Raw genomic sequence first — 27,672 nt, forward strand, 5'->3', positions numbered from 1 at the left:
CAGGGAAGTCCCGATATATAATCTTTTGAGACTGACTTTTTTCACATGGCATACTTCCCTAGAGATTCATCATTCATACAGAAAATGCATAATATTATAATACAGAAAAAAACAAGTAAACACTGTCCTACCCTGTTCCACAAGTAGTTCTGATTTTTCTTGATTGAGAAGCCTAGATTCTTTATTTAATTTTTCCAGTTCACGCTGACAGTCTACCAATCTCCTTTCTTTCTCCCTTACTGTTCTCTGGTGATTGTGATATAAATCATTTAGTTGCTCATCAGACCCTTGAAACACCTGTGTAGAACCAAAATAAAGTATAACAAGGTATCACACTGAGGTGCAAAATATGAACCAGAGCTTATTCAATATCCTTCCTTTTAACATAAACATGGAAGTACCACAAACATCAAGATTTCTAAGTTTGGAAATGAGTGACAAAATGGGATCAAATGAGGTTCATTACAATAGTCTCAAAATTCTGAAGTAGAACAAAATTCCACCACCACAAACCTTTTCCATTTTCTGTTCCAGTTCACTATTATCTTTTTCCATTTGCTTCTTTCGGCTTTCCAAAGCTTTAATTTCATTGTCGAGTCTCATTATTTTAGAGAGATTTTGTTCAATTTCTTTTAGACGATTCTGAAAATAAACACCCTACATAAGTAAAATTCACTATAGTTTACACTGCAAATAACTGAAGATAAATAATATGTCCCAGGGCCAGTCACTTAGTCACATTGCTATAAAGAGAGCACAGAGAAACTGAGGATTTTAGACATTAAGTAACTCATGCAACTCCTTATAGCTCATAAAGAAAAGAAGAAAATAAACTCCCTTCTAACTCCAAAGCCCATGCTCTACCTTCAACACCTCTCACAAAAGTCATTCACTCACTGGGTAACTGGAGTCACATTATGTAAAGTACCACATTTTAAGAACTTAATCCTTAAAAGGCTATTTATTAAAAAAGAAATTAGAACTATTGAGTGGACTAGAAACTCATGCTGCATCACAAGTGAAATGTGACAAATGATCTCAGGGGCCTGCTTCTAGCAACAGCTGGCTGCCTCAACTCCTAGGAATATGGGTGACCTGGCTCAGAAAATTCCCTCCTTGGATGATGCTGGGGATATTCTCCTGGTGTTTTCCTCTACAATTCTAAGGCTGACCCATTTCTCTTCTAAGACACCTTTTAAACTAACATATTATGGGTATCAACTGTAAGCTTCCATACCTGTACCAAAATACATCCTCAACTTCATTTGCCTGCAATGCAGGAGACCAGGTTCAATCCCTGGGTTGGGAAGATCCCCTGGAGAAGGGAACGGCTACCAACTCCAGTATTCTAGTATTCTGGCCTGGAGAAGGACATGGACTGTGTAGTCCATGGGGTCGAAAAGAATTGGACATGACTCAGCGACTTTCACTTCACTAATACCATATCTTATGATTTATGTATTAGTAGGTAATCTTATCATCATAGAAACATCGTTCACTTTGTTCACCAACGCTTCCCCAGCACATGTAACAAGTGTTTAGTATGTTAGCTGAATGAGAGATTAAAAACAATTATCAGTAACAGTCAAAGCTATCAGCAATTGAAGACTTGCTATATTGCAGACCCTTTACTAAGTGCTGCTATATATTCCCTCTAATCATTATGACACCTCAGGCAAAGTGGGTTCAGTTCCAGACCACTGCAATAAAGTGATTATTGAAATAAAGTTAAGTCACACAAATCTTTTGGCTTCACAGTGCATATAGAAGTTGTTTACACTACCATGTAGAAGTGTGCAATAGTATTACGTCTTAAAAGAAAACAATGTTCATATTTTGATCTGTTCCCATGAATCATGAATATTCTTAATGGCATCTAGAATGGTAAATCCTTTCCAGAAGGTTTTCAATTTACCCAGAGCCATCATTGGAATTACTGTCTATGGGCAACTACAGCCTTATGAAATGTATTTCTTAAAAAGACATGAAAATGAAAAATGACTCCTTGATCCATGAGCTACAGAATGGGTGCTATGTTAGCAGACATGAAAACATAAATCTCATTGTACATCTCCATCAGCACTCTTGGCTGACCAGATACAAGGTTGATGAGCAAAATTATGGAAATTTTGAAAAATAAATTTTTTTCTGAGCAGTAGATCTCAACAATGGGTTTAAAATATTCACTGAACCGCATTGTGAATAGATACACTGTCATCCAGGTTGCTCCATTTATAGAACACAGGCATAGTAGATTTGGCATAATTTTTAAGGGCTCTTAAGATTTTCAGAATAGTCAATGAGTACTGGCTTCCACTTAAAACTCACATGCTATGTTAGTCCCTAACAACAGTCAACCTGACCTTTGAAGCTTTGAGGCCAGGCATTGACTTCTCCTCTCTAGCCATGAAAGTCCTAGATGGTATCTTCTTTCAGTATAAGGCTGTTTCATCCACAGTGAAAATCTACTGTACAATGAAGCCAACTTCACTCATGGTCTGAGCTATGTCTTCTATATAACTTGTAGCTTCTCTATGAGCATTTGCTGCTTTACCTTGCACTCTGAAGTCTTGGGAGACAGCATCTTTCCTTAAACCTTAAGAATCTCTGGCTACTTTCAAACCTTTCTTCTGCAGCGTCCTTACCTCTCTCAGCCTTCACAGAATTGAAGAGAGTTAGGACCTGGCTCTGGATGAGGCTTTCACTTAAGGGAATGTTGTGGCTGGTTTGATCTTCTATCCAGACCACTAAACTCTCCACATCAGCAATAATGCTGTTTCACTTTTTTATCTTATGAGTTCACTGGAGTAACACTTTTATTTCCTTCAAGAACTTCTGCCTTTGCATTCACAAGCTGGCTAACCACTTGACATATGAGACCCAGCTTTTGGCCTATGATGGCTTTTGATATGCCTTCCTCACCAACCTTAATCATTTCTAGCTTTTGATTTAAAGTGAGAGGATGTATGACTATTCCTGTCTCTTAAAAGATGTGAGAGGCCCTTACAGGGTTAATAACTGGTCTAATTTCAATAATGGGTGTCTCAGAAGAAGAGGGAGAAAGGGGAATCGACAGTTGGTAGAGCAGTAACAACACCTACAACATTTACTGATTAAATGTGCTGTCTTAAAAAAAGAAATTTAATGAAGTACAACAATAAAATTTGCTGTCTTATATGGGTGTGGTTTGTGGCACCCCAAAACAATTACAGTAGTAACACCAAAGATCATTGATTACAAAATACCATAATAATACAACAATGAAAAAGCTTGAAATATTGCAAGAATTACCAAAATGTGACACAAAGTGAGCAAATGGCGTTGGTGATACAGTGGTGAGCACAGCTGTCTTCCAAAATGAGCAAATGCTGTTGGAAAAATGACACTAACACACTTGCTTGACATAGAGTTACTACAAAAAAATCAATTAAAAAAAAAAGCAGTTATCTACAAAGCACAATAAGGCAAAGTGTGCCTGTACATGTCAAGTACAGTAGGAGACTCAGAGGACTTGTATAGAGTCCCATACTTAAAAATGGGAGATGACACTGGGAGGCAAGGTGGTATAACAATTAAGACTGTAGCCTCTGGGAGCTGGAATGACTGGACATTTATGTAAAGAAGAAAATCTCAACCTCACCTCATACCGTATTAAAAAATTAACCTGAAATATACTTAAATATAAGAACTCAGACTATAAAACTTCAAGAAGAAAATTTTTGTGACCTTGGGTCAGGCAAAGATTTCTTAGATAGGAAACATAAAGCAAAAACTATAAGAAAATGTTAATTTTGATGAAGTAAAAATCTCCTTGGAAGAAAAGCTATGATCAACACAGCACATTAAAAAGCAGAGACACTGCTGATAAAGTCCATATAGTCAAAGCTATGGTTTTTCCAGCAGTCATGTATGGATGTGAGAGCTAGACCATACAGAAGGATGAGCACCAAAGAACTGACGCTTTTCAACTGTGGTGCTAGAGAAGACTCTTGAAGTCCTTTGGACAGCAAGATCAAATCAGTCACTTCTAAAGGAAATCAACCCTGAACATTCACTGGAAGGATTGATGCTGAAGTTGAAGCTCCAATACTTTGGTCACCTGAGAAGAGCCCACTCACTGGAGAAGAGCCGACTCACTGGAAAAGACCCTGATGCTGGGAAAGGCTGAGGGCAAAAGGAGATGAGGGCGACAGAGGATAAGATGGTTGGATGGCATCACCAACTCAATGGACATTAATGTGAACAAACTATGGGAGATAGTGAAGGACAGGGAAGCCTGTCATCCTGCAGTCCGTGGGGTCGCAAAAAGTCAGACAGGACTAAGTGACTGAACAACAACAACAGCAATCAGACATTTATTTTAATGGCTAAAATAAAAAACAGTAACACTAAGTGCTGGTAAGGATGAAGCACAACTACACTCTTAAACATTGTTGTGGGACTACCAAAGTGACACTCTGAAAAATGGTTTGGCAACTAAGGTAAAATACACACTTAATATATAACCTAACAACCCACTCTGAGGGAGTTACCCAAGAGAAATGAAAACGTATCTCCAAATAAAGACCTCTACACAGAAGTTTACAGTAGTTTTATTTGTAATAGCTAAAAGCTGTTAACAATGTAACATCCACCAACAAGAGAACAGATGAACAAACTGCAATATATCCTTAAAATGGAATATCCTCAGCAATAAAAAGGAATGAACTACTCAAACATGCAACAACATAGATTTTAAAGCATTACGCTAATAGTCAGACACAAAGGCTACATAATGCACGATTCCACTGTGCATTATGCCACATTCCAGAATGTGGCGTTCTGGAAAAGGCCAAAACACAAAACAAATTAGTGACTACCAAAGGCTGGGAGTGGAGGTAGCAGACTGACTACAAACAGACTTGAAAGAACTTCTGGGGGTGATGGAAAGTTTCCATATATTGACTGTACTAGCAGTAATACTGCTACTAGTATGTATTACTGTAGCATACAGTAATACTGCTACTGTATGCATTTGTCCAAACTCATCAAATAGTAATTTCAAAAGTGTGGATTTTATTAAAAGTAAACTATATTTTGATAAATCTGACCAAAGGAGAAAAGTATGGGTCTGGGAATCAGAGAGGCCTGGAATTAAATCCTTACTTCCAGTATGAATACCTGTTTTTCTTGTCTGAAAAACTTCACAGGGTTACCACGGGGCTTGTATAATATGTTTTAAAGCATTCTGATCAGTGACTGGGCATACAGAAAGTCCTTCATGAATGTGATCATTCATATCAATTGTGGGGAAAAAACTATTCAGAAAATATATTGAGCAGTCTAACAAGAAGAACTGGATTAATTCTTAATGGCAATAAACAGGAATACCCCTGTTACTGTAAAAGAGGAGTTTCTACTTCTCAGAAACTTGTCGGCTTCCATCAGCGTTTTCACTGTGCTGTGGCAGCATTAACATTATCTTGGCTGGGGCTTCCCTAGTGCCTCAGTGAAGTCTGCCTGCCAATGTATGAGGTGTGGGTTTGATCCCTGGGTCAGGAAGATCCTTTGGAAAAGGAAATGACAACTCACTCCAGTATTCTTGCCTAGGAAATATCATGGACAGAGGAGCTTGGTGGGCTACAGTCCAAAGGGCTGCAAAAGAGTTAGACACAACCTAACGACTAGACAACAACAAGAAGGATTCTTTATATATTCCAGATAAAAGTTCCTTGTTACATATGTAACTTGTAAATATTTTCTCCCCTTCTGTGTGTGGTCTTTTTGCATTGTTGATGGTATAGTTTGCTGAACAAAAGTTTTTTGTTTTGATGAAGTCCAATTTATCTATTTTCTTTTCATTTCTCAATTGTGCCACAATCACCATCTTCAAGCTCTTAACCTATGTTTAAACTATATCATTCACATTGCTACAGCTCTTCATTTTACTTCTCTGTAATCCTAACTATCTTTCAAAATATATTCTTTCTTTCTCTAACTAGACTACTAGATCATTAAAAACAAAGTCTAAATCTTTGGCTTCCCTATCCTCAAGAGAACAGGGCTCCAAAATCAATACGGACGGTGACTGCAGCCACAAAATTAAAAGACACTTGCTCCCTGGAAGAATAGCTATGTCAAACCTAGACAGTGTTTTAAAGCAGAGACATCACTTTGCCAACAAAGGTCTGTATAGTCAAAGCTATGGTTTTTTTCAGTAGTCACGTATGTCTGTGAGAGTTGGTCTATAAAGAAGGCTGAGCACTGAAAAATGGATGCTTTCGAACTGTGGTGCTGGAGAAGACTCTTGAGAGTCCTTTGAACAGCAAGAAGATTAAATCAGTCAATCCTAAAGGAAATCAACCCTGAATATTCATTGGAAGGACTGATGCTGAAACTGAAGCTCCAATACTTTGGCCACCTGATGCAAAGATCTGACTCATGGGAAAAAACCCTGATGCTGGGGAAAATTGAGGACAAGAGAACAAGGGGGTGACAGAGGATGAGATGACTAGATGGTATCACTGACTCAACGGACATGAGCTTGAGCAAACTCAGGGAGATAGTGATGGACAGAGAAGCCTGGCATGCTGCAGTTTATGGGGTCAAAAGAGTTGGACATGACTTAGCGACTGATCAACAACAACAATCCTCAAGAGTACCTAGCACAGTGTTATGCTCAAAAGAATAAATACTCACTAAAGGATGCATTCATGTCAATAGGCACTGGGACAGAAAACCAAGCTATTTTCAGATTACAATTCAAATATCTATACCAGTATTTATAAGAGTTTTAAAAAACCAAATAATTAAAAAAAATTTTTTTTAACTTTCCTCTATCTGCTACTTTAAAAAGCCATTAAAAAAACTGTTTTTTTTAGACCAGTAATACCTTAAATGGGAAGGACACTACTGTTGTTCTCTCTGCACCTGTAGCTCCAAACATAGTATACCCTGACACACTGGAAACACTTAATGAATGCTTGTGAAACGAGTGAATGGGATTCCGTTAAAGTCTTGCTTACCAATCACAGAATATAGAAATCTAACTCATTTGTAAATATATCAACACGCTACACATCAATTTCAAATTTTGCACAATGTCGAGAACATCCTACAAATTATAAAAACTGCAAAGAAAGACCTGTTAATTAAAAAATAATCTCTTTTGGACTTCCTTGGTGGTAGAGTGATTGGGAATTCACCTGCCAATGCAGGGGACATGTTCAATCTCTGGTCCGGGAAGATCCCACATGCCACAGAGCAACTAAGCCCACACACCACAACTACAGAGCCTGTGGTCCAGGGCCTGAGAGGCACAACTACCGAGCCCACGGCCACAGCTACTGAAGCCTACCCGCCCCAGAGCCCACAGCTACCAACTACTGAACCTGCATGCTGAACTACTGAAGCCTATGCACCTCCAGCCTGTGCTTCGCAACGAGAGAAGTGACCGCAGTGAGAAGCCTGTGCGCTGCAACAAAAAGCAGCCCTTGCTCACAGCAACTAGAGCGAGCCTGCATGCAGCAACAAAGACTCAGTGCAACTGTAAATAAATGATTAAAAAAATAATCTTCTGAAGAATACAGAACTGTAAGGTTGAGTCATTACACTGTTAAAAACTAGTGACATGACTCATTAATACAATACTACAAATTCGTTTACCTTCAAATGCAAGATCTTCAGGCAACTTTAGGACTATCTTAACACAGACCTAAGACATAACCATAACATACAGTCTCTGATCATTTTTTCAAGAAATACACACACCATTCACAGAAAAATAAGTACTTTTAGGGTAAGAGATAGATAAATGGTGACCTTCTCCTCAGCATACAAGAGATCAAATTACCTTCAATGGATCAAGTTCATTCTCATAGGATTTGACAATTTCCCTCGAGGATGTTAACTGGGCTTCTTTACTAGTAATCTGATCACGAATCTCACAAGCTTTTTCTTTGTTTTGCTTCAGATATTTTAGTTCTGTTTGACATTCTTTTACTTTCTGACCTTGTGTCTGCCGTACCTGCCGAAGTGTTTCCAAGGCTTTTATGTACCTTTGAAGATATTAAATAAAAATCAAATTTCTTGGTAAGCATACTATAGTATATTCAAACAATGGAAATTATGCAGTCATTAAGATAACATTCACAAAGAGTTTTTAATAACTCAGAAAATGCTTATGACATAATAGTAAGTACAAATGTTACATATATTCTGTCAACCAAGTGAATAATGATGCAAAGAAAGAAAACTGAAAGGAAATATGCCCGCTGGTTTCCACTGGATAAGTGGTATAATTGCTTGACTTTCTGTTTAGAAAAAGAAGCATCCAAATTGCAATTCTGGCTCAATAACTTAATGGACTACAAAATCTAATTACAGGTTACAAACCTTGTTGCTGAAAAAATCTCATCAAACTTTTGCTTCAAAGCCTTTCCTTCACTTAAAGGCCAATTAGATTCTTCTTGGTGACAGAAAATGACATTATTTAGCACAGATTTGGAAACCCCAAGAGAACTTATCATCTCTCGGTCAATTTCTGCACACTTGGAGCTGAGACTGACCTTTTCACCATGCCTGCAGAAAAGGAAAATCAAGAATTTATGTAAAATGGCGTTCAACTGTATCTAGTCTGTTACTTAATTAATTCTTCGTGCCTGTACTTACAAAAAAGCCAAAAAAATCCCCCTCATCCATCCCCAGTGGATGGCCTTCTAATACGAAAAAGTACAACTCTCAAATGTTTCAGTATGTAAAAGTGAAATGAAAAAGTATGTAAAACAGGGTGGTAGGGAACAGGTGCTAGAATTGTTTTTTTATGTAGTTGGAAAACATTTATAGGCAATACATACACGAAAATAAACTATCTTCCATCCTCAAAATTTTAAAATATGGAAAATAAGAGACTCAAAAGAATAAAGCATGATAATACACAGCAGACAGGCAAAGGTACTTAAAAAAATATTGATACTGTGCCAATTAGATAGGGGACTGTTTAGTAAAAGACACAATAAAAAGAGTATAAAGGCAAACCTTAGTGATGCCCATCCAAATAAATCCTAGGAAGATTCCTAATCAACAGACCTAAGTTCTAGGGTCACAAGGACAGAACAGTCAAAACAGGATTGCCTCAGGGCCTTTTAAGTAAGTTCCCTATTTCATTACACCTGGGGCCAGGAGCATCCCTAGCCTTGGATTCCAAGTGGTTTCTCAGTACCTTTCTTCAGAAGGGTAAACTGACCATTTTCCTTCAAACCTTCTGTCTTGTATACAGTCAGTAGAGGTAATGTCTGTCTTTACTGTCATTTCTGTATGTATTCTGAAAATGTTGCACTGAATGTACTGAAAATGTTTTGTAGGGGGACAGAATGGACAAAGACAGATCAGGACGTTGTAGGCGGCTTTCTAACAGGGAGCCAAGGGGGAAAGGATCATGAGCTTGGTTTTGAATACGTTGAAACTGAGGTTTCTTTGGAAGAACTGGTAGAAAATGAAAGAGACAGCTCGGTACATGGGTCTGGAATCAGGGGTCTACTCTGGAGACATTCACGTATGCGTCACCTACAAATATATATGAATATGTTAGGTAGTTAGAATAGGAAACAGGAGTCCAAAATGGCAGTGGCTAAAAGACAAGGAAGGAAAAGCCCGTGAAAATAGAACAAAGGAAAGTCAAAGAAAGGTCAGAGGACCAGAGTGAGGATTTCAGGTAGAACAAATAGCACTCCTGGCTAGCTCAATTTGCATAGGGCAGACCCAGGGGGAGGGAAAAACACATAAAAAGAGGGGCCAAAGGGCGCTCTCTCTGTCTCCCTCTCCTCCACACTGGCATGCTTCCCCACTCTCTTCTCTTCATGTCTTTGGGTCGGCATGCCCTCACACCTTGAGGATTCTCTTGCTATTTTCTAAATAAAATAGAGCTGTAACAATGATTTGTCTAAGAGCTATAACACAGTCTGTCCAAGACCCGAGAGCTGTGATGCGCCGAGGGTTTTAATGTCCGTCACTCCAAATCTTTGTTGTGATGAGACAGAACCGAGCATACACACTCGCCTGACAAATATGTACAAATAAAATGAAGAAGAATGAGAATGTAGAGCAAAAACAGGAGAGGATCTAAGACAGAGCCTATGGAACTCCAAACAACTGACTGGGCAGGATGTGAGTGAGGGAGAGAAAGAGGCAAAATATTGTGTTATAAAATGGAAGTCTAGAAAAAAATTTTCAAGAAGTGATTAACAGCTACCATTTACTGAGTTATACACAGACTCTCCAGGATAGTTATATTCTAATTCCTGGAATTTTTAAATGCGTTAGTTTACATGGCTAAGTGGACTGTTCCTCATCTGACTTTATTTTTGGAAACTGATGTTAAGTGTATTTTATTACAATTTTAAATATTTTAAAATATTTTCAAATTACTCATAATAAACTTCACATATTAAAACTGTACAATGGCTTTTACTTTTGACATATGCATATAATACTTTGATTTTAAGCCAGTGAGATCCGATTTGGCTAAACTACAGAACTATAAGTTTGCACTGTTTTAAGCCATTAAGTTTGTGATTTGTTGCAGCAATCACAGAAAACTAATACACAAGTCCCAATGACACATTACGCATTTTATGTCCTTTACTTCAACCCCTAACATCTTTCTAAGATATCTACAGTGATAACGAAGCCATATTCTACATATTAAAAAATAGAGACTCACTGCAAGGTCTGTCTGGTAAAGTGAAGTGAAGTGAAGTCGCTCAGTCATGTCTGACTCTTTGTGATCCCATGGACTGTAGTCCACCAGGCCTCTCTGTCCATGGGATTCTCCAGGCAAGAGTACTGGAGTGGGCTGCCATTTCCTTCTCCAGGGGATCTTCCTGACCCAGGGATCAAACTCAGGTCTCCTGCATTGCAGGCAGACTCTACCCTCTGAGCCACCAGGGAAGCCCAATAGCATTATTCTAATTAATACAGAGGTTGTGACAGTTGTAGCTGTTTCAATACAAGAATGGGGGAAGAAAAGGAGTCAGGAGGAAGCGAAGAAATGGAGATAGTGAGTATCAATAACTCTTCTGAAAAAAAAACTGACCATAAAGGGGAAGATGAAGACAGACTATAATTGAAGTAAAACGAAACCTGAGCTTGCAGGCGAGACCTGAGTGTGTTTAAAAGCCACCTTCTCTAGCACATAATAGGTGCTACACATTATTGGTTAACAGATTATTTAATTAGTTTAACAAATTAATAAATGAAAGGGATAAGATGATAAATAATTTACTCAATAAGGATAAAGCTTTGAACTCAGGGCAGCCTAATTCCAACATCCAAACCCATTACAAGATGATACCTGCCCTTAACAGAATGACAACAGCTGAAAGGGACAATATGCTTTCCTACCTGTCTGCTTACCTCATCTTTCCCTATAGATATGATTACTACCACTTTTCACTCATTCAATCTATATTTGAGTGATTATGCACCTTCAATTCAGCAACTGTCCATAAATTTACTCAAAGGAATGGACCATTATTACTAAATCTTTAATGGGATCACTCTGTTTAACTGATAAATAGTATAAAATAAAAAATTAAATGATGATAGTGGATAAGGCTGTGCAGGTGTAGAGACAGGATGAAACTCTACTTTCTGCTCAGTTGTGCTAAGAAACTAAAACAGGTTTAAAGATACAGTCTGTTAAAAAATTAATAAGTTCCATTTTGAATAGATTAAAAAACCAGACTGCAAATCCTTTGGTGCTTTTTTTTTTTCTTTTCCAAGCAAACCTTGTACCAGGACTTTGGTCCAAATTGTGTATTCTATTAACCCATATGAGTGTATTTCTGTAAGCATAGTTATGTTGAAATACTTTTAAAAAGCAAAAAAATAATAAGTTCCCTTAAACTTAAAATGTAGAATAAAAACATACAGGTTTGTAGACCGAAAGACAAAAAGGATCAGACATTCAAATATAAAATAAACACCTACTTTGTTCTAGTAATGACTCCTTCCAAGGTTTTAAATTCTGTCTTTTTGCTTTTTTGAGTACAAAGCATAGATCTCTGCACAGCCACAACTTCTCCATTGACATCACGAAACTGTAGACGAATCTGGGCTCTAACATCTGTTTCTTGAGCAACCTTTGAAGGTAAAAAGAGGAAAATCATGCTACATTAATAAGTATCAGAATATTACTTCTGAAAAGAAAATATTCAAGCAATTTTACTTATCAAAAATTTTAAAAAATGAATGAGATTATTATATGCTATTCAAAATATAGCAAGACCACAAATAACCAAAGAATACTGAGAAAGAAAAACAGAGCTCCCTGACTTAAGACTATACTATAAAGCTACAGTAATCAAAACAGTACATAATGACACAAACACAAACTTACACATCAACTGTACAGGCTAGAAAGATCAGAAATAAACCCACATACCAATGGTCAACTGACCTACAACAATGGAGGCAAGAATATATGATGGAGAAAAGGCAGTCTCTTCAATAAGTGGTACTGGGAAAATTAGTGTGTGACATGTGAAAGAATGAGATTAGAAGATTCTCTAATACCGTACACAAAAATGAACTCAAAATGGATCAAAGACCTAACTGTATGATTGGATACTACAATACTCTTTGAGGAAAACTGTTGCAGAACAATCTTTGACATAAATCGCAGCAGTATCTTTTTAGGGCTACCTCTTAGACTGCTAAGTCACTTCAGTCGTGTCTGACTCTGTGCGACCCCCTAGACAGCAGCCCACTAGGCTCCTCTGTCCTTGGGCTTCTCCAGGCAAGAATACTGGAGTGGGTTGCCATTTCCTTCTCCAGTGCATGAAAGTGAAAAGTGAAAGTAAAGTCGCTCAGTCGTGCCCAACTCTTAGTGACCCCATGGACTGCAGCCCACCAGGGTCCTCCGTCCACAGGATTTTCCAGGCAAGAGTACTGGAGTGGGGTGCCATTACCTTCTCCGACCTCTTAGACTAATCAAAACAAAAACAAATGGAACCTAATTAAACTTCAAAGCTTTTGCAGAGCAAAGGAAACCATAAACAAAAGGAAAATTCATCCCACAGAATGGGAGAAAATATCTGCAAATAATGTGACTGACAAGGGATTAACCTCCAAAATATACAAACAGCTCATGCAGCTCACTATCAACAAACAACCCAATCAGAAAATGGACAGAAAATCTAACTAGACATTTCTCCAAAAAAGACATACAGGGGAGCCATCAGGATGGAAGAATAGTAGGACTTGAAGTTTACCTTCTCCCACAAACATCAAAAATAAATCTACATGTAGAATGATTCTCACAGAGTATCTATTGTAAAGCTGGCAAAAGACCTCAGACTTCTGAAAGGTTAAGAAAATCTCCACATAACCAGGTAGGAAAAAAGAACAAAAAGAAATAAGAGAAAGGAATCAGGATGGGACCTGCACCTGTGGAAGGGAGCCATGAAAGAGGAAAGGTTCCTGCACCCTGTGAACCTCCCTCACTGGCAGGAGATTGGCCAGGACATAAGGGGAGTTTCTGAGTCTCAGAGAAGAATGTGCAGCTCATTTGTATAGTCAGGCCAGAGGGAAAACCGCACAGATGGTCGGTGCTGCCAACCTGCACTCCCTAGCCTCAGATGCTCTTCTGTTGGTGTGGACAGGGACTGAGTGCTGACAGGCAGGCTTCAGAGATCAGAACCAAAGAGAACTGCGGTTGGCCCTGCAGAAACATCCCGGAGCGTGGGGCTGGAATCCAGTCTGAGCTCAACTCAAAGGAAGCCTGGGCAACCTCAGAGGCTAGCTGCCATTGTTTAGGGGGTGCAACGAGAAGAGGGGTAGGACCCGGATTACAGCCCTTTCCCCAGTGTGCGTACTAGCAGCGGACAGGACACTGCCTGCAGCGTGGGCTTCTAGTGCTCTTCAGCCCCCACCACTTCCATTCCAGACATCAAGAATGGTTGCAAGCCCCCACCACCTCCCTCCCAGAACCCAAGAGCAGTCACAAGCTCCTACTGCTGCCTGAACAGACTCCAGAATAGTCACGAGCCACATCCGTTCCCATCGCCTGCCCCAGGGGTGCCCCTGGGCCACTACGGCAAACCTCAGGATTGGGCAGTAAGCTCCTGCATATGTACACTCCCACCAAGGGGATAAAAACCAGTACACACTGAAGAAAGAGGCTCTAGGCATCCATACTAGCAAGTGCCCTCATATCAAATGTATTAATCCTAGACAAGCTACAAAGGGACAACCTCACATATAAACAGCCCTACAAGGCCACAGTATATAACTAGTTTTCCTAAACTTGAGTGAGAAAAGTATAAGTAAAATGAATACGTGGAAGAACCATTCTCAATTAAAAGACCAAGAGAAATCCCCCAAAAGAACAATGAAACAGACCTCTTTTAATAAACATCAACTTCAAAAAGGAGGTAATGAAAATACTGAAGGAATTAAGAAAGGCTATCAACAGAAATGCAGACTACTGTAAAAAGAAATAAAGGTCTACAGAGAACCAAGAGCAATTAGAAAATTTATTTGCAGAGATGAAGGCTGAGCTAAAACCAATGAACAGCAGAATAAACAATGCAGAATAATGAATAAGTGCCCTGGAAGATAAAATAATGGAAATCACTCAATCAGGACAGCAGATAGAAAGCCAAATGAAAAAAATTAAAGCAATATAAGAGACCTATGGGATAGTATAAGGCATGCAAGTCCACCAATAAGATGGCTACCAGAAGGGGGTCTAAAATTATCTGAAGTAATCATGGCTGAAAACTTCCCAAACCTATAAAAGGAAACAGATATCCTGCTCTGTCCATGGGATTCTCAAGGCAAGAATACCAGAGTAGGTGGTCATGCTCTGCTCCAGGGGATCTTCCCAACCCAGAGAATGAACTCACATCTCCTCTGACTCTTGCATTGCAGGTGGATTCCTTACCCACTGAGCCATCTGGGAAGCCCTAACAAGAAGCACAGGAGATCCCAAATAAGATAAACCCAAACAGATCTGCACTAAGACATATATAAAAATGGCAAAAGTTAAAGAGAAAATTCTTAAGGCAGAAAGAAAAAAAGATTTAATTATAAGCAGCCCTCATAAGGCTGCCGTCTATGGGGTCACACAGAGTTGGACACGACTGAAGTGACTTAGCAGCAGCAGCAGCAGGTTTATCACCTGTACAGAAACACAACAGGCCAGAAGGGAGTGGCAAGATACAGTCCAAGTCTTGAAAGGGAAAAATTCACAACCTAGAATACTCTACCCAGCAAGATTATAATTTAGAAAAGAAGAAGAGATAAAGAATTTCTCAGACAGGCATAAGCTAAAAGAACACAGCACTACTAAACCTATCTTAAAGGAAATATTGGAAGATCTTCTCCAAATCTTTAAAGAAAATAAGAATCTATAAGAGAAAATCAAAACTGGAAAGTAAATCACTTAAACCATTACACATATAAAAAATTTTTTTAAACTTCTATTAAAGTGATGATAACACAATGAAGAACAAAAGAATGAACACGAAGATGTAGAACGGGACATCAAAATCATAACATGTGGACGAGGAAAGTAAGAAAATGTAGTTTTCTTCCTAGGATATCTTTCAGCCTATATGACTACCAGTCTAAGAGAAATACATAAGGAAGGGGTTGACATACTTGAAAAAACAGAGTATCCACAATCAAAAACATAAAATAGATTCACAAAAACCAAAAAGAACATACGTATAATACAAAAAAAAAAAAAATCAAAGCACAACAGGAAAAACAAAAAGGAACAAAGAAATATAAAATCAAGAGGAAAATGCAGTTTAAAATGGCAATAAATACATATCTATCAATAAGTGGGGGCAATGGCACCCCACTCCAGTACTTTTGCCTAAAAAATCCCATGGATGGAGGAGCCTGGTAGGCTGCAGTCCATGGGGTCGATACAGTCGGATACGACTGAGCGACTTCACTTTCACGCACTGGAGAAGGAAATGGCAACCCACTCCAGTGTTCTTGCCTGGAGGATCCCAGGGACGGGAAGTCTGGTGGGCTACCGTCTATGGGGTCGCACAGAGTCGGACACGACAGAAGCAACGCAGCAGCATCAATAATTACCTTAAGTGTCAATGGACTAAATGCTCTAATCAAAAGACAGAGTGGCAGATTGGATTAAAAAAAACAAGAGCCTACAATATACCTAAAGATAACCACTTCAGGGCAAAGAACATACACAGATTCAAAGTGAGAGGATGGAAAAAGATATTTCATGCTAACAGAAATGACAAAAAAGCAGGGATTACAATACTTGTATCAGACAAGACAGAATTTAAAACAAAGGCCACAGGACTTCCCTTGTAGTCCATGGGTTAAACACTCATATGTCAATGCAGAGGACAAGGGCTTGATCCCTGGAATGGGAAGACCACACGGGCTGCAAGGCCATTAGGCCTATGTGCACTGCACATACTGAGTCTGTAGCTCTAGAGCCCAGGCTCTTCAACAAGAGAACCACTGAATGAGAAGCCAATACACCTCGACTGGAGAGGAACCGCTGCCCACCTTAGACAGAGAAAGCCCCCACACAGCAATGAAGACCCAGCATATCCAAAAAGAAATAAATGCATGTGACTCAATTCCTTTTAAAAAAGGGCCATAAAGAAGATAAAGATACTATACAATGACAAAAGGATCAATACAAGAAAAGGATTTTACACAACATATATGCACCTAAGATACAAGCATCCAAATACATAAAATAAATACTAACACCCATACAGGAAAAAACTGACAGGAATACAATAATAAGAGACTGTAACACCACACTCACATCAATGGATGGATCTTCTAGACAGACTCAGTAAGGAAACAAAAATCCTAAGTGATACAATAAAACAGACATAATTGATATTTTCAGGACATTACAGCCAAAAAAATCCCAGAATACACATTCTTTTCAAGCGCACACTGAACATTCTCTAGGATTGATCACATACTACGACAAAAAACAAGCCTCAGCAAATTTAAGAGTACAGAAATTATCTCAAGCATCTTTTCTGACCACAACAGCACGAGACTAGAAATTAACCACAGAAAAAAAAAATGAGAAAAAAAAAATTACTGGAGATTAAACAACATGCTACTAAAAAACCAATGGGTCAATGACAAAATTATAAAGGAAATTTTACAATACCTTGAGACAAATGACAATGAAAACACAACCATGCAAAATCTCTGGAATGCAGCAAAAGTAGTTCTTCGAGGGAAGTCCATAGTGATACATTCCTTCCTCAAAAACAAGAAAAATCTCAAACAACCTAAACTACCACTTTAAGAAATCAGGAAAAAAAAAAGGAAAAGAAAACCTAAAATCAGCCAAAAGAAGGAAATGATAAAAATCTGAAAGAAAAAGTAAAATACAAATTTTTTTTTTAAATATGAGAAAAAAAAAAATTCAATAAAACCAAGACCTGGTTCTTTGAAAGGATAGACAAGACTAACAACCTCTGGCCAGCCTGACCAGGAAGAATAGAGAATCCAAATCAACAAAATAAGAAATGTCAAAGGAGATGTAACAACTGATACTGCAGAAATACAAAAAAAACCTAAGGGAATACTATGAACAATTACATGGCAGCAAATTCGACAACCTAAAAGAAATGGACAAGTTTCTAGAAACATATACTCCACTAAAATTGAATCAAAAAGAAATAGATCAATCACTAGAAGCAAAACAGAATCTGTAATTAAAAAGTACTCTATACGGCTTCCTTGGTGGCTCAGAGGTAAAGAATCTGCCTGCCAATAAAGGAGACGGGTTCGATCCTTGGCCCAGGAAGATGCCACACGCTGAGGAGCAACTACGGCTGAGCACCACAACTAGTGAGCCACAGCTACTGAAGCCTGCACACAGCAACCAGAGTAGCCTCCACTCACTGCAACCAGAGAGAAGCCCAAGCAGCAACAAAGACCCAGCACAACCAAAAATAAATAAAATTATTTTAAAACGAAAAAGCATTCTACAAAAGTCCAGGACCAGACAGCTTCACAGGAGAATTCTATCAAACATATTACGAACTTACACTGATCCTCTTCCAACAAATGGAAGAGCAGGAAACACTTTCAACCCTGATACAGAAACCAGACAAAGACACCATCAAAAAGAAAATTACAGGCCGATGTCTTTGGTCTCGGAGAAGGCAATGGCACCCTACTCCAGTACTCTTGCCTGGAAAATCCCAGGGACGGGGGAGCCTGGTGGGCTGCCTCTATATGGATGCAAAAATTCTCAACAAAATATTAGCAAACTGAATCCGACAACCCATAAAAAATATCACACACCACAATCAAGTGGGATTCATCTTAAGTTTATAAGATTGGTTCAACAAAAGCAAATCAATCAATGTGACAGAAGACACAAACAAAAGAAAAGACAAAAACCACATGATCATCTCAATAGATGCAGAGAAAAACATCTGACAAAAAGCAACATCCATTCATGATAAAAAGTCTTACCAAACTGGATACAGAGGGAACACATCTCAAGACAATAAAAGCTATTTGTGACAAATCCACAGTTAATATAATACTCAGTGGTGAAAAGTTGAAAATCTCCCTGATAACATCTGGAATGAAATAAGGATGCTCACTCTCATCTCTTTCATTCAATACAGTAGAGGAAAACCTAGCCATGGCTTATCAGTAAGACAAAGGGGGGGGGAGTATCCAAATTGGAAGGAAAGAGGTAAAACTGCCATTGTATGCAGATGATATGATATTATATATAGAAAACACTTTGGCATTGCCCTTGTTTGGGATTGGAATGAAAAACTGACCTTTTCCCATCCTGGAAAGGTTATGCTCAAAATCCTTCAAGCTAGGACTCCTCAGTACATCAACTGAGAACTTCCAGATATACAAACTGGATTTAGAAAAGGCAGAGAAACCAGATGAAAGGTTGTTGTTGAATCACGCAAAGACACCAGGATTCTTGGCCCCCGGAGGAGAAGAATTCAATCCGGGGCCAGAGACGAGGCTTGATCGCTCAGAGCTTTTGTGTAATAAAGTTTTATTAAAGTATAAAGGAGATAGAGAAAGCTTCTGACATAGGCATCAGAAGGGAGCAGAAAGAGCACCTGCTTGCTAGTGTTAACAATGAAGTTATATAATCCAAAGAATGTCTGGAGGTTGTAAAGACCTCATCAGACCTACTCCCATAATTTACATTTTAAGATAACAGAATTAGCCAGAAGGTTTAATCCAGAGACTGTCCTCAGGCAGGATACATTATTGTTATATAATCCTAAGGAATGTGGAGAAAGAAAAAAAGTTTGTCCTTTCTTCCTCCTTGAGAATTCCAGACCCCTCTCTCCTTGGGGACCCCTAGACTCCTTATCAACCTGCCTAGGAAGTGACTCTCACAGAGATCAGATCACCAACATGGGTCATACTGGGTCACAGAGAAAGCAAGGGAATTCCAGAAAAACAGCTACTTCATTGACTACACTAAAGCTTTTGACTGTGTGGATCACAACAAACTATGGAAAATTCCTAAAGAGATAGGAATACCAGACCACCTTACCTGTCTGAGAAACCTGTACACAGGTCAAGAAGCAACAGTTAGAACTAGACATGGAACAATGAACTGGTTCAAAATTGGGAAAGGAGTACAAGGCTGTATATTGTCACCTTGCTTATTTAACTTATATGCAGAGTAGTACATCATGGCAAATACAGGGCTGGATGAATCACAAGCTGGAATCAAGACTGCCAGGAGATATATCAACAATCTCAGATACACACATGATACCACTCTAAGGGCAGAAAGTGAAGAAGAACTAAAAAGCCTCTTGATAAGGGTAAAACAGGAGAGTGAAAAAGCTGACTTAAAACTCAACATCCAAAAAACTAAGATCATGGCATCTGGTTCCATCACTTCATGACAAACAGAAGGGGAAAAAGCAGAAGTAATGACAGATTTTATTATTCCTAGGCTCCAAAATTACTGTGGATGTTGACTGCACCCATGAAATTAAAAGATGCTTGATCCTTGGAAGGAAAGCTATGATAAACCTAAACAGTGTATTAAAAGCAGAGACATAACTTTGCTGACAAAGATCCATATAGTCAAAGCTATGGTTTTTCCAGTAATCATGTATGGATGTGAGAGTTGGACCATAAAGAAGGCTAAGTGCTTAAGAATTAATGCTTTCAAATTGTGGGGCTGGAGAAGACTCTTGAGACTCTCTTGGAATGCAAGGAGATCAAACCCTGAAGGAAATCAACCCTGAATAGTCACTGGAAGGACCGATGCTTGAGGTTCCGATATTTTGGTCCCCTGATGCAAAGAGCTGACTCATTGGAAAAGACCCTGATGCTGGGAGAGATTGACAACCAAAGGAGAAGGGGGTGGCAGAGGATGAGATGGTTAGATAGCATCACCAACTCAATGACCATGAATCTGAACAAACTCCAAGAGAGAGTGATGGACAGGGGAGCCTGGCATGCTGCACTCCATGAGGCTGCAAAGAGTTGGACATGACTGAACAATAACAGTAACACAGAAAACCCTAAAGACTCACACAAAAGCTTCTAGAACTAAAAAAAGAATCCAGCAAGGTAGCAAGATACAAGATTAACAGACAGAAATCAGCTGCATTTCTTTACACCAACAATGAAATCTCAGAAAGAAAACTGGAAAAGAAAATACTTTTTAAAATTGCAATCTCAAAAATAAAATACTTAGATATAAGCTTCAGCAAAGAAGTGAAAAACTTCTACACTGAAGACTATAAAACATTAGAAAAGAAAACTGAGGTTCCGGTCAAGATGGTGGAATAGAAGGACGCGTGCTCATCTCCTGCGAGAGAGAGCAAAACTGTAACTATCTGCTGAATGACCGCTGACAGGAGGTCGCCGGAGCCCACCAAAAGAAGATACCCCACGGCCAAACACAAAGATGCTGCAGTAAGACGGCAGGAGGGCCGCAATCACAATAAAATCAAATTCTATACCTACTGGGCGGGTGACCCACAAACTGAAGAACAATAATACCAAAGAAGCTCTCCCACTGTTGTGAAGGTTCTGAACTCCACATCAGGCTTCACAGCCTGGGGATCTGACAAAGGGACTGGGAATCCCCTGAGAATCTAACTTTGAAAGCCAGTGGGATTTGATTACTAGACTCCAACAGGACTAGGGTAAACAGAGACTCCAGTCTTAGCACGAACTCTTGTGCCCACCAAGACCCAGAGGAAAGGAGCACAGTCTCCCCACAAGAGACTGAACCGAAACTACCTACTAGTGTTGGAGGGTCTCCTGTGGAGGCATGGGTCGGCAAGGGCTCACACAGGGAAGAGGGCACTGGCAGCAGCAGTCCGAGAAGGTACCCCTTGGGCGTAAGCCCTCTTAGAGGCCACCATTAACCCTACCATAGAGCCCACAGACCCCAGGGCTGGGTAGCCTCAGGCCAAACAACTATGAGGGAGGTTTGACTGCAACCCCACCAATCAGCAGATAACTGGATTAAAGCTTTACTGAGCAAGGCCCTGCCCACCAGGGCAAGACCCAGTTTTTTCTACCACCAGTCCCTCCCATAGCAAGCTTAAACAAGCCTCTCAGCCTCCTCCATCGGAAAACTGACAGAAGAAGCAGGAAAAAGCGCAGACCCCACAGCAGCTAAAGCAAAAACCACATTACAGAAAGTTATATCAGGATGAAAAAGCAGAAAGTTATGTCCCAGATGAAGGGACAAGATAAAATCCCAGATAAACAACTGAATGAAGTGGAGACAGGCAACCCTCCAGAAAAAGAATTCAGAATGATAGTAAAGATGACCTAGGATCTTGGGAAAACAATGGAGAAGATGCAAGAAATGTTTACCAATGACTTACAAGAACTAAAGAACAAACACAGATGAATAATATACTAGAAGGAATCAATAGCAGAATAACTGAGGCAGAAGAACAGATAAATGACCTACAGGACAGAATGGTGGAAATCACTGCCACAGAAAAGAATATAGAAAAAAGAATGAAAAGAAATGAAGTCAGCCTAAGAGACCTATGGGACAACATTAAGTGCCTCAACATTTGCATTATAGAGGTTCCAGAAGAAGAGAGACAGAAAGGACCTGAGAAAATATTTGAAGAGATAACAGCTGAAAACTTCAAGGACATAGTCATCCAAGTCCCAGAAGCAAAGCCTCAGGCAGGATAGACCCAAGGAGGAACACACCAAGGCACATAGTAATCAAACTGACAAAAATTAAAGACAAAAATAAAATATTAAAAGCAACAAGGAAAAAACTGCAAAAAACATACAAGGGAACTCCTATCAGGGAACTCTCAATTGAAACTCTACAAGCTAGAAGGGAATGGCATGAAAGAAAAGAACCTACAACCAAGAATACTCTACCCAGCAAGATTCTCATTCAGATTTGATGGAGAAATCAGAATCTTTCCAGACAAGCAAAAGTTAAAAGGAGCTTCTCTAGGCAGGAAAACAAGAGCAGGAAAAGACCTACAGAAAATAAACCTAAAACAATTAAGAACATGGTGAAGTGAAGTCACGCAGTCGTGTCCGACTCTTTGCGACCCCATGGACTGCAGCCCACCAGGCTCCTCCCTCCATGGGATTCTCCAGGCAAGAGTATTGGAGTGGGCTGCCATTTCCTTCTCCAGGGGATCTTTCCGACCCAGGGATCAAACCTGGGTCTTCCGCATTGCAGGCAGACACTTTAATCTCTGAGCCACCAGAAAAGCCCAAGAACACGGTAAAAGGATCATAATATTGATAATTACCTTAAATGTAAATGGATTAAATGCACCAACCAAAAGACACAGACTGGCTGGGCAGGTGGAAACACGTGCATGTGTGCACTTCCACTTACCACACCACTCTGCGTGAGCCCTCAAATTGTACGTGACTAGTTTATATTGCTAGGTTAATCATGTTTCCATTATGGCTTACCACTGTAATTATCTTTTTTTTTTGGTCTGGGTATTGACTGTGAAAACTGATAAATATCTTTTACTATTGTGATCATGTAACTATTACTCCCTTAATACCACTGCATCATGATTGGTCAACAGGAAAATAACAGAATTCAGTATCACCAAAACTACCATTTAACAGAAAAATCTGTAATCACTTTTTAAAATCCAGATGCATATCAGAATTATCTTCGAATTTTTTGAAAAATACAAATGCCCAGATATTGGGGGTTTTTCGGCCAGAGCTCCAGATATATTTCTAATATGCAACCATATTTAAACACAACTGGACTATACGATGATCTTTTACTTTTATCTAGTTTCACTTTTTCTATTACATAGTCAGTGCTCCTATCTCATTTAGTTTATGTTTTCCAATTTCTCCATCTTTTTTTTTTTTTGGATGTTCTTTCTCAAAACTTTATCAAGCATAGTAGAAAAGCTTTTGTATATATATGTATAAATAATATATATTAGATATATTTTAGAAAACTTATGAATGTTTCTCTACCTAAAACTTTTATGATATTTTTATTCCACTTGTTTGACTTACAAATAGAATGCTAGATTTCCAATTTAAAAAAACAGATATGCAACAAGCAACAAAGGTTTACTAGATAGCACAGGGAACTATAGTCAAGATCTTTTAATAACCTATAATGGAAAATAATTTCAAAACTAGTATTTGTGTATATGTATAACTGAATCACCTTACTGTGCATCTGAAACATTAAGTCAACTATACTTCAATAAAATATATATATTAAGAAAAAAAAAAGAAAACTTAAGATGATGCAGAGAAATGGAAAGCTATCCCAAGCTCTTGGCTTGGAAGAACTATTATTATTAAAGTGTCATACTACCCAAAGCAATCTACAGATTTAAGGCAATCCCTATCAAATTACCCATGACATTTTTCATAGAACTAGAGTAAGTTATTCTAAAATTCATATGGAACCATTAAAGACTAGTATCACCAAAGCAATCCTGAAGAACAAACCAGGAAGCATAACCCTCCTAGATATCAGACAACACTAACAAAACTACAATAATCAAAACAGTGTGGTATTGGCACAAAACCAGACATGGATCAATGGAATGGAATAAGACAGCACAGAAAAATCCACACAACTATGGTCAATTAATTGACAAGACAAGAATTTACAACAAGAAAAAGACTATCTCTTCAGCAAGTGGTGTGGGCAAAATTGGAGAGCCACATGTAAAGCAATGAACTTAGAACACACATTCTCACTATACACAAAAATAAACTCAAAATGGCTTAAAGACTTAAGTATAAAACATGACACCATAAGACTTCTAGAAGAGAGCATTAGCAGAAACATTCTCTGACATAAATCATACCAATGTTTTCTTAGGTCAGTTTCCCAAGGCAATAGAAATAAAAGCAAAAATAAACAAATGGGACCTAGTCAAACTTACAAGCTTTTGCATAGCAAAAGAAACCATAAACAAAATGAAAAGACAACCTATAGAATGGGAGAAAATATCTGCAAACAATGTGATCAAGGGCTAATTTCCAAAATATACAAACAACTCATACAACTCAACAACAGAAAAAACAACCCCATCAAAAAATGGGCAGAAGACCTAAACAGACATTTCTCCAAAAAAGACATACAGATGGCCAATAGGCCCATGAAAGATGCTCAACATTGCTAATTATTAGAGAATGCAAATCAAAACTACAAGGATGTATCACCTCACACTGGTCAGAATGGACATCATCAAAAAGTCTACAACCAATAAATGCTGGAGAAGGTGAAGAGGAAAGGGAAAACTCCTACACTGTTGGTGGGAATTTAAATTAGTACAGCCACTACGGAGAACAGTACTGAAGTTCCTTAAAAAACTAAAAATAGAACTACCATATTATACAGCAATCCCATTCCTGGACATATACCCAGAGAAAACCATGATTCAAAAGGATACATACACCCCAATGTTCACTGTAGCACTATTTATAATAGCCATGACATGGAAGCAACCTAAATGTCCATCAACAGAAGAACTAATAAGGAAGATGTGGTAATATATACAATGGAGTATTAATCAGCCATTAAAAAAAAAGAATGAAATAATGCCATTTGGAGCAACATGGATGGACCCAGAGATTATCATACTGAGACAAAGAGGAATATGATATCACTTATATATGAAATCTAAAAAAATCTTATTTATAAAACAGAAAGATTCACAGACTTCGAAAACAAACTTATAGTTACCAACAGGGAAAGGCTAGGGGTGGAGGATAATTATGAGGTTGAGATTAACATACTACTATATATAAAATTAGGCCTTCCCTGGTGGCTCAGATGGTAAAGCCTCTGCCTACAATGCAGGAGACCCGGGTTCAATCCCTGGGACGGGAAGATCCCCTGGAGAAGGAAATGGCAACCCACTCCAGTATTCCTGCCTGGACAATCCCATGGACGGAGGACCTTGGTTGGCTACTGTCCGTGGGGTTGCAAAGAGTCGGACACGACTGAGAGACTTCATTATCACTCTCACTATATATAAAATACAGGACTTCCCTGTAGGTCAAATGGTAAAGAATCTGCCTGCAATGCAGGAGACCAGGGTTTGATCTCTGGGTCGGGATCCCTGGAGAAGGGAATGGCAATGCACTCCAGTATTCTTGCCTGGAGAATTCCATGGACAGAGAAGCCTGGCAGGCTACAGTTCGTGGGGTTGCAAAGAGTTGGACACGACTGAACAACTAACACACACACATATACGAAATACACAATCAGCAAGGACCTGCTGTAATATCATAAGAGCCTCTAGTCAACATTCTGTAATATTGATTAGGAATAATCAGGGAAAATAATCTGGGGGAAAAAAAGAATGTGGGGGAAAAAGAATCTGGGGGAAAAAAAAGGCATATGTATTGTATAAGAGAATGATTTTGCTGTACACCTGAAACACAACATTGGAAATCGACTATACCTCAATATGAAATTAAAATTTTTTAAAAGTAAATTAAGGGACTTCTCTAGTGGTCCACTGGCTAAAACTCTGTACTCCCAATGTGGAGAGCTCAGGTTTGATCCCTGGTCAGGGAACTAGATCACACGCCACAACTAAGAATATGAGTGTTGCAACAACAACAACAAAAAATCCCACATGCCACAACTAAGACCCAGTGGAACCACATAAATAAATTTAAATAAATTTTAAGTGAATTAAAAAAATACATGCATGAGGAAAAGTACAGTTCAATTTACCAGAACTATATTATCTACTGACATTATTTTTAAAATAAATGAATTTTATCTTTTTAAGAACCAAGTGTTTGTTTTTAATATTTTAAAAAACAATCACAAGCTTAGAGAAAAATGGAAATACAATATACATCATGACTTTTCCACTCAAACCACCTGAGAATGAATTGCTGATCTGACATCCAAACACCAGTATTTTCTACGAACAAGGGCATTTTTTACTGTAAAAATCAGGAAATTGAGAATGATATATTACTACCATATGGTCCTCAGTTCCCATTCAATTTTGCCAACTGTCCCAATATGTCCTTTACAATAACAGGATCCAGTTCAGAATTACACATTATATTATGCATTATTCAGAATTACACATTGTTGTCATGTTTCTTTCAATCTGGAACAGTTCCTCAGATTTTCCCTGACTTTCATGACTGATAATTTTAAAAATTACAGAACATTATTTTATAGAATGTGTCCCCAAATTTATATTTTTCTAATATGTCTTCAGGACTAGAATCAGATTATGCCTCTTTACAGCAATACTGGGCTTCCCTGGTGGCTCAGATGGTAAAGCATCTGCCCACAATGTGGGAGACCTGGGTTCCCCTGAAGAAGGAAATGGCAACCCACTCCAGTACTCTTGCCTGGAAAATTCCATGGACTGAGGAGCCTGGCGGGCTACTATCCTTGGGGTCACAAAGAGTCGGACACGACTGAGCAACTTCACTTTTCTACAGCAGTATCACAGAAGTGATGATATATTCTTTACATTGCATCTTATCAGATGGGCACTATTTCAATTTGTATCATTACTGAGAATGTTACCTTCTATCTCCTGGTAAAGGTGGTATCTGCCAGCCTTCTCCATCATATTATTTTTTGCTTTGCTGTCAATATTTGGGAAACAGATACATTGAAACTGTGTAAATGTCTCATATCTCATCAAGCTTTTCCTTCATCAGTTTTAGCACCTCTATTAATGTTTCTTGTATGAATTATTACTGTGATAGCTATCAAAGAATAGTTTTCTTTTTTTTTTTTTTAAAAGAATAGTTTTCTAATTCCATTATTCCTCCTGTATTTATTAAGATTCTACTATAAGGAAGGGATTTATCCTTCACACCCTGCCCCGCACCCACCCCCCCTGCAAATGCCACCTTGATTTTCATTTTTAAAATATCACTATGGACTAACACATTCTTCTCTTGGGCTCTGACTCCCAATCAGGATTTTGTGGATGTTCTCCTCCTACTACTAAATTCTGGACCTCTGTCACAGTGTATGATCTTTATGTATACAATGCTGAATTTGACTTGCTAATATTTTGTTATGGATCTCTGCATTTGTGAGAGTTACTCATCTGTAGTTTTCTTGTAATGCCTTTGTCTAGTTTTTGGTAACACAGTAATATCACCTTCATAAAATGAGTTGGGACATATTTCCTTTGCCTCTTTTCTGAAAAC

The 27,672-nt window shown here is 38.6% G+C and overlaps 1 protein-coding gene across 5 annotated transcripts in view; it reads right to left on the reverse strand.

Moving 5' to 3' along the window:
* Positions 1-27,672, reverse strand: part of RAD50 (RAD50 double strand break repair protein) — a 107,574-nt gene that overhangs the window by 59,815 nt on the left and 20,087 nt on the right. For all 5 annotated transcript variants that reach the window (XR_015166887.1, XR_015166886.1, XM_086410329.1 and 2 more), the window contains 5 exons: positions 11,968-12,119; positions 8,374-8,559; positions 7,832-8,036; positions 514-642; positions 132-297 (listed from right to left, as the gene is read on the reverse strand). Coding sequence is in view for 3 of the 5 variants with exons in the window: in XM_086410329.1 (XP_086266455.1) it covers positions 132-297; positions 514-642; positions 7,832-8,036; positions 8,374-8,559; positions 11,968-12,119 (838 nt within the window). In the remaining 2 variants the exon portion in view is untranslated. The remainder of the gene's footprint in view (positions 1-131; positions 298-513; positions 643-7,831; positions 8,037-8,373; positions 8,560-11,967; positions 12,120-27,672) is intronic.

Source organism: Bos grunniens, chromosome 7 (genome assembly GCF_055505025.1).
Source record: "Bos grunniens cultivar Pamir isolate PY7600 chromosome 7, Bosgru_T2T1.0, whole genome shotgun sequence".
NCBI classification, from domain to species: Eukaryota; Metazoa; Chordata; class Mammalia; order Artiodactyla; family Bovidae; genus Bos; species Bos grunniens.